At 68.8% G+C, this 7,777-nt stretch overlaps 2 protein-coding genes across 2 annotated transcripts; both read left to right on the plus strand.

The window, feature by feature from the left end:
* Positions 1-382: 382 nt before the first annotated feature.
* RHOBADRAFT_54596 (uncharacterized protein) lies at positions 383-3,459 on the plus strand (the record flags this gene model as incomplete). The annotated part of the gene is made up of 3 exons (XM_018417405.1): positions 383-410; positions 498-2,350; positions 2,425-3,459. The coding sequence occupies 3 exons, from the start codon at positions 383-385 to the stop codon at positions 3,208-3,210; spliced, it is 2,667 nt and encodes an 888-aa protein (XP_018270074.1). The 3' UTR covers positions 3,211-3,459.
* A 244-nt stretch (positions 3,460-3,703) lies between these two features.
* Positions 3,704-6,757, plus strand: RHOBADRAFT_66698 (uncharacterized protein). The gene is made up of 7 exons (XM_018419048.1): positions 3,704-3,733; positions 3,799-3,821; positions 3,988-4,052; positions 4,125-4,244; positions 4,338-4,413; positions 4,492-6,321; positions 6,391-6,757. Exons 1-7 carry the CDS (start codon positions 3,712-3,714, stop codon positions 6,655-6,657), a joined length of 2,403 nt encoding a protein of 800 aa, XP_018270075.1. The 5' UTR covers positions 3,704-3,711; the 3' UTR covers positions 6,658-6,757.
* Positions 6,758-7,777: the final 1,020 nt, after the last annotated feature.

The raw sequence follows: 7,777 nt of genomic DNA on the forward strand, positions 1-7,777 counted from the left end.
CACCGCCCGACTCTCGCCCGGCCCCACTGTCGACTCGCCTCGAACGAGCAGCCAGCACCAAGCTCCCGACAGCAGACCAAACCGACGCGCCGCCCACCTTCGCGCCTCTCGGCCTCTCGCCGCCCTCGCTCCGATCCGGGCACCGCTCCTCCCGCGACCAAGGTGCGCCTTGTCCCCTCTGTGGATCCAGTACCCTGTTCCCGCCGGTCCCGCACCCCTCCCTCGTCGTGCCGTCGTCCCCCGTCGCCCCGCAGCCCTCCCTTCGACCGAGCCTCGCTGACCCCCTCCCCTCTCGCCCTCCCTCTCCCTACCCGCGCCGGTCCACCTCGGGACGACTGCAGCCTGCAAGATCCACGACAGCGTCACCCCCTGGCCGTCGTCCATGTCGTTCGTCGCCTCGAGCCGTGACGGTCCGTTCCTCCTCCTCCTCCTCCCTTCGCATCTTGGCCTCGCGGCGGCACGAACGAGGGCTGACACGTCTCGAGCGCGCGTTGCAGACTCGTACCAGCCCAAGGCCAGCAGCAGCAGCTACGACTCGTACGTCTCGGTCCCGCAAGGCGCGCGCACCGTGCCCAACTCGCCCTCGTTCGCCCACGGCCACCACGCCCCGCCTCGCTCGGCCTACCCGGGTTACGGCGCCATGAGCAGCGCGTACGACCCATCGGCCTCGACGAGCGCCGACCTCCTCCCGCCCATCACTGACCACCTCGTGTCGCCCCTCGTCGGCGGCGCCGGCGCCGGCCACCACTCGCAGCCGACTAGCCCGCTCGTCGGCGGCGGCGGCGGCGCGGGTGCCTACTTTACGACGTTCGAGCCGGCGCCTGGTGGCGCCATGTCGGCCGCGAGCGCACCGCACAGCCGCCAGACGAGCCTCGACGCGCCTCGGCAGGGCTACCACCCGTCCACCTCGGCCATGCCTCGTCCTCCCGACCGCGTCGTGACGCCCGACGCTGGCGGCGCCTCGTCCGCCCCGTCCTCGGCGCCGTTCGGACCGTCGCTCAAGGTCGTCCAGTGGACGCCTCAGCGCGGCGACGAGGGCACCCAGGTCACCGTCATCCTCGACGCCGCCGCCGTGCGCTCGGCGCGTCCCTCGCCCGTCACGGGCCACCCAGCCTCGTTCGGCACGGGCTCGCCTGCGCTCGGCGGCACCGGCCTGCACCCGTCGTCGTCGTCGTCGCCGTCGTCGAGCGTCAACCGCCGGTTCGCCGTCCTGTTCGGCCACGCACCCGCGCCGACAAAGTTCACGCGCGCCCAGGCCATCGACGGCAACGGCGTCGGGCAGAGCATGTCGGCCGGCCCGAACGAGGACGACGCGTTCGTTGTCTTGACGGCGTTCGTGCCCGCGAGGAGCGCCATGAGCGCCCCGGGCGAGCGCGCCATGGTCTACGTCCAGAGCGTTGACACCGAATCGAACGCCGTCGTCGAGCAGTGCATAGTCGGCGAGTGGGACCCGCAGCACGTCGGCGGCTCGTCGTCGTCGTCGGCGGGAGCAGGCGGCATGCCCGCGACGCCCGAGCGCTCGCGCCTCGGCGCCCTCAAGCGCTCGGGCGACGACCTCGTCAGCGGGCGCGAGGCGCCCGGCCTGCGCAGCCCGCACCTTGCTCCTGGCGGCGGCGGTGGCGGCGGCGGCGGCGCAGGGTCGGTGCACGGCTCGCCGGCGCGGTCGCAGGGCGAGTGGGGCGCGCACGCTGCGCACGCCGGCATGCACCCGTCGCCGGCGCTGTCGCAGCACGCGTTTGCCGGAGCTCAGCCGCCGCCGGGCGTCGTCGACGACCAGCAGCAGCACGTCGTCATGGGCGGCGCCGGCGCGTACCCTCGGCAGCCCGAATTGATCCGGACGTCGCAGATCCACGCGCCCAAGAACGGCTACGGCGCCACCCTGTCGCACAAGGTCATCCTCAAGCTCCAGGGCGACCTCAACACGATGGCGATGGGCTGGAGCAACGAGGAGTGGACCAACCGCCGCCGCCTGATCCAGTTCTGGCCCCAGCAGGACGGCAACGTCATCAACGTCGGATTCCGCCCCATCGCCCAGAGCGAGTACGTCCAGAACGCCATCGTCATCTCGTGCATCTTCCGCGACGAGTGGAACGAGTGCTTCGTCACGAGCGTCGACGCCATCTACCTCCTCGAGGCGCTCGTCGGCTCGCGGTTCACGGTCGAGGAGAAGAACCGCATCCGCCGCAACATCGAAGGGTTCAAGCCGCAGACCGTGTCCAAGAGCAAGCCCGACGCCGAGCCCTTCTTCAAGCTCATCATGGGCTTCCCCAACCCGAAGCCGCGCAACATCGAGAAGGACGTCAAGGTCTTCCCGTGGGAAGGTCCTCGGTCCAGCGCTCAAGAAGATCATGTCGAAATACGTGCGTCCCTCTCCCTCCCCTCCACCCGCACGAGATCCTGACTCGGCGCCGCCCTCTGTCGCAGTCGGCGAACTACCCGATCGGCGCCGACGGCGCGCCCATGGCCCTCCCTCCTGCCGTCACCGAGCCGACCGACGACGACGGCACCGACCCGAACCGCTCGCCGAACTCGACGCCGCACCTCGGCCACGCCCAGGTCGGCGGCGGGCCCTCGTCGTCGGCAGCGAGCCCTCGCGTCGGGCACCAACTCGCGCCGAGCCCGCACCTCGGGCACCACGCGCACCAGCAGCGCAACCCGCACATGGGCCACGCCGTCGTGAGCCCGCACCTCGGGCACGGCGGCGGACCCGTCGCGAGCACGAGCGCGAGCCCGCACCTCGGCGTGTACCCGCACAGCCCGGTCCCGGGCGGCGGCTCGAGCTCGTACGGCGCGTACGGCGCAGGCGCAGGCGCGAGCGGCGACTCAGGTTCGGGCGGCGGGCAGTACTACGGCTCGTCGGCGCCGCAGCAGGGCGGCCAGCAGCAGCAGCACCTGTACCCGGCCGACGACGCGTACGGCGTCCCGCGCGGGCACTACGGCACGCACAGCCACCTGCAGCACAGCCCGCACATGTCGCACTCGCAGCAGCAGAGCCCGCACCTCGGCGCGAGCGTCAACGGCGGCGGCGGGTCGGCGAGCGCGAGCGGCACGCCGCACCTGAGGAGCTACTCGGACGGCGTGCAGTACTCGCAGGCCGGCGGCGGCGGTGGGTACGACGCGCAGGACCGTGCCGGGCAGTGGCCGTCGCCGCCGGGGCACCGGTCGGGCGAGGTCGAGGGAGGAGGAGGGTCGTCGAGGGAGGAGCCCTGACGCGGCGGCCGCACGGCGCCCAGGAGGGGAGGGCGCAGGAGGACGACGACGACGACGACGACGCAGTGCTTCGCTTGACCAGGTCTCCTAATCCCCTTGCCGTACCGCCCTCGAGATACCCCCCCTCCCTGCGAGCCTCCCTCACAGTGGCTCGAACCCCCTCTCCCCTCTGTCTTCCTCCTCCCTCTTGACTAGTCCGCCTGTCGCTCTACTTTGATACAGTCCTCGCAACCTCTGCGCAGCTTTCCACGCACCCACCGAGCCGCCGAGAGAGGCGAGACGAAAGCTTCTTCGCCGTTCACCGCCATTCTCGAGACGGTCGACGGCGCCTCCTTTTCTGGACGCTCGAGTGAGGCCATGCAGGGTCATCTGAGTAGCTCGCAAGTCGACCGAGAGCCACACGAACTAGCCTCGAGCGAGAGCCGCGGTGCGACGTTGCCATCACCTTCTCGAGAGCTCGCCCGCTCGCTCTCCTCCTCCTCACTCCCACGCACGACCACCATGACCAGCGTTATCGGATTCGGTGCGTTCCGCTCCTCGAGCTTACTACGCACGAGCCTGGACTGACCACGCTCCTCCCCCGTGCAGACATTGGCCAGTACGGCAGCAAGGTGCGTTCTCGAGTTGGAGCGAGCGCAGCCGATGTCGTCGCTCCTCATCTCGCCGCTTGGAGCGAGCAGAGCGACGGCTGGGCGGTTTCTGCTGCTCTTTCTTGACGGAACGAGCCGGTGCAGGACATCCTTGCTGACCTCGTTGCCCCGTCCACCTCGTCCTCAGATCGGTGCCGCCCGCAACCGTGGCATCGACATCCTCGTCAACGAGGTCTCGAACCGCGCGACGCCGTGCGTCCCACTCTCCCACCCTCTCTGTGCCCGCCGGTCGGTCGCAAAGCCTGACCCTCCTCGTGTCCGCAGGTCGCTCGTCGCGTTCGGCCCGCGCTCGCGCATGATTGGCGAGTCGGCCAAGACGCAGGAGACGTCCAACTTCAAGAACACGGTCGGCTCGCTCAAGCGCCTTATCGGCCGGACATTCGAGTGCGTCGCGCGGCCTTTCCCCTCGGCGGTGGCGCGAGAGCGAGGACGAGGCGAGCCCCAGTGACTGACCACAGCTTCTCTCGACTTGCGCAGGGACTCGGACGTCGAGGTCGAGAAGCAGTTCATGAACGCCGAGCTCGTCAAGGTCGGCAACACGGTTGGCGTCAACGTGCGTGGACCTCTCCCTGCTCCTCCCTGCCGGCCGACGCCGCGACCAGTCGTGCTCAACCCTTCCTCCCGCCCACAGGTCAACTACCTCGGCGAGAAGACGACGTTCTCGGCGACGCAGCTGTACGCCATGTACCTCGCCAAGCTGCGCGACACGGCGGCGCTCGAGCTCAAGTCGGCCGTCAACGACGTGACGGTCGCCGTCCCCGTGTGGTACACGGAGGCGCAGCGCCGCGCCGTCCTCGACGCCGCCGAGATTGCCGGCCTCAACTGCCTGCGCCTCATCAACGACACGACCGCGACCGCGCTCGGGTACGGCATCACCAAGACGGACCTCCCGACGACCGAGGAGCCGTCCAAGAACATCGCGTTCGTCGACATTGGCCACTCGGACTACTCGGTCTCGATCGTGTCGTTCAACAAGGGCCAGCTCGTCGTCCGCGCGACGGCGTTCGACCGTCACTTTGGTGGCCGCGACTTTGACCTCCTCCTCGTCAAGCACTTTGCCAAGGAGTTCGAGACCAAGTACAAGATCGACGTCCTGTCGAACAAGAAGGCGACGTTCCGCCTGTCGGCCGCCGTCGAGAAGCTCAAGAAGATCCTGTCGGCCAACCCGCTCGCGCCCCTCTCGGTCGAGTCGATCATGAACGACATCGACGCGTCGTCGACCATGGAGCGCGAGCAGTTCGAGGAGCTCATCGCGCCCCTCCTCGAGCGCGCCACGGCCCCGCTCGAGCAGGCGCTCGCCGCGTCGGGCCTCACCAAGGACGACCTCGAGGCCGTCGAGCTCGTCGGTGGCTCGACCCGCGTCCCGGCGCTCAAGCAGCGCATCCAGGACTACTTTGGCAAGCCCCTGTCGTTCACCTGCAACCAGGACGAGGCCATCGCCCGTGGCGCGACGCTCGCGTGCGCCCAGGTGTCGCCCGTCTTCAAGGTCCGCGAGTTCACGACGACCGACGCCCAGCTGTTCCCGATCAAGCTCGTGTGGGAGGCCTCGGCCGACGCCGCCGCCGACGAGGGCACCGAGATTGTCGCATTCGATGTCGGCAACGCTATCCCGTCGACCAAGGTCCTGTCGTTCCAGCGCTCCGAGGCGTTCGACCTCGAGGCGCGGTACGCCAACCCGGCCCAGCTCCCCGGCGGCGTCAATCCGTTCATCGGCAAGTACACCGTCAAGGGCGTCAAGCCCGCCGCCGAGGGCGGCAAGAGCCAGGTCAAGGTCAAGGCCCGCCTCAACCTGTCGGGCGTCCTCAGCTTCGAGGGCGCGACCCTGATCGAGCAGGGCCCCGAGGAGGAGGAGGTTGCCGCGCCGGCGCCGATGGAGACGGACGCCGCCGCCGCCGAGGGCGCCGACGCCGCTGCTGCCGCGCCCGCCGAGCCGGCCAAGAAGGTGCGCAAGACGGTCAAGACGGCGCTCCCGACCACGTCGGCCGGCCTCGGCCTCGACACGTCGCTCGTCAACGACTTCCGCGAGAAGGAGGGCCAGATGCACTCGGCCGACAAGCTCGTCCTCGAGACCGAGGACCGCAAGAACGCGCTCGAGGAGTACGTGTACGAGATCCGCGACCGCCTCGAGTCGTCGTGGAAGAAGTTCTCGTCGGACGACGACAAGACCAAGCTGCGCGAGCTCGCGACCCAGGCCGAGGACTGGCTGTACTCGGACGAGGGCGAGGACGCGACCAAGAGCGCCTACGTCGAGCGCCTCTCGGGCCTCAAGGCCCTCGGCGACCCGGTCCACCTGCGCATGCGCGAGACGGACGACCGCCCGCGCGCCGCCGCCCAGCTGCGCGACCTCCTCAACGAGTACAACACCAAGATGAGCAACGACGCCGAGGTCGCCCACATCCCCGAGGACAAGCGCATGAAGGTCATCGAGACGGTCGCCAACGCCGAGTCGTGGCTCTCGAACGTGCGTCCCTCGCTCTCTCTCTCGTCTCATCGTTTCCTTCCCTGACTGACTCCTTGTCCCCGTCTGCAGAAGCTCGCGTCGCAGGCCGAGAAGATGCCGTACGAGAAGCTGTCGCTCACCTCGACCGACATCCTCAAGCGCAAGGACGAGGTCTTCAACGTGTGCGCCCCAATCGTCACCATCCCCAAGCCCAAGGCCAAGGTCGACGAGCCCAAGGTCGACGAGCCCAAGGAGGCGCCCTCGCCCAAGGACACGCCCGAGGCCGAGATGAAGGACGCCGAAACTGGGGGCGAGCAGGCGCAAACCGGCGACGCAACTATGGAGGAACTTGACTGAAGGGTTCCCTCCCTGCATCTCCATCTTCTGATGTCTTATGTAGCGAACGCCGCAGTGCAAAACCACCCCCCAAGCTCTTTAGAATCTCTCCTCGTTCGCGTTCGTCCTCGTCCTTTGCGAACTGCACTGCGAGAGTGAGCTTGTCGAGAGCGAGAGTGAGTCGTCCCGTCTCGTCAATGCAGGCGCCGAGTCCACTGTCGCACGCCGCGTCGAGAGGGCGAGGAGGCGAGCGGGAAGGTGAGCGAGAAGGACTCGGGGCACGCCCACAGCTGGACCGCTGGAAAGGCTTCCAATGCACTCTGGTAGCTCTCTACAAGCAGGCTACCGGTCCACCCACCCGCCCGCGAGAGTGCAGCTCGCTGCCACCTCGCGCTCGTCCGCACGCTCCTCCTCTCTCGCTCCTCTACCATCCCCTCGCTACCGACGCGAGGATGAGTGCTCGCGCGCGCTCGGCTCGCAAGAGCACGGCGAGCACGTTCAGCTACGCCGAGCTGCCCTCGAGCGGCGACGAGGACGAGGACGACGAGTTGAGCGAGTCGGGGCGCGGCGGGGGAGGAGGGCGCAACAGCAAGGCCAAAGGTGCGTGGGCCTGTGGGACTGCCTCGAAGGCCCTCGACTGACTCTACTCGACCCCCTGCAGGTCCGACCAAGCGCGCCAAGGGCAAGGCCAAGGCGGTCGAGGTCGACGACGGCGGCGAGGGCGATGAAGACGACCCGCCGCGCAAGAAGGCTCGCGGGCCGGCCAAGGGCAAGCGGCGCAAGCAGAACAACTTCAAGGGCCAGCTCGAGGTCTTCAAGACGCTCCCTGTCGAGATGATCACCGAAGTGCGCTCTCGCTCTCCTACCTCCTCCTCCTCCTCGGCCCGACCTCGCCTCAACCTCACAGCTGACCCTCCTTCTCCTACCCAGATCTTCTCGCACCTGTACCCAAACGACCTCCTCGCGCTCAGCATGGTCAACAAGCAGTACCGCGCGCTCCTCACGGCCAAGTCGTCGGCCCGTCTCTGGAAGGCCGCTCGCGACAAGCTCAAGCTGCCCGACGTCGTCACCGACCGCTTCAGCGAGATCCAGTACGCGAACCTCGTCTTCGGGCGCAACTGCCAGGTGCGCACCCGCCCTC

This window comes from Rhodotorula graminis (genome assembly GCF_001329695.1).
Source record: "Rhodotorula graminis WP1 unplaced genomic scaffold RHOBAscaffold_9, whole genome shotgun sequence".
Taxonomy (NCBI): Eukaryota; Fungi; Basidiomycota; class Microbotryomycetes; order Sporidiobolales; family Sporidiobolaceae; genus Rhodotorula; species Rhodotorula graminis.

Coding starts and splice junctions, on each gene's coding strand:
- RHOBADRAFT_66698 (XM_018419048.1), top strand. CDS start 3,712: ATGACCAGCGTTATCGGATTCG. Junction 4,053..4,124: donor GTCTCGAACCGCGCGACGCC/GTGCGTCCCACT, acceptor TCGTGTCCGCAG/GTCGCTCGTCGCGTTCGGCC. Junction 4,245..4,337: donor CTTATCGGCCGGACATTCGA/GTGCGTCGCGCG, acceptor CGACTTGCGCAG/GGACTCGGACGTCGAGGTCG.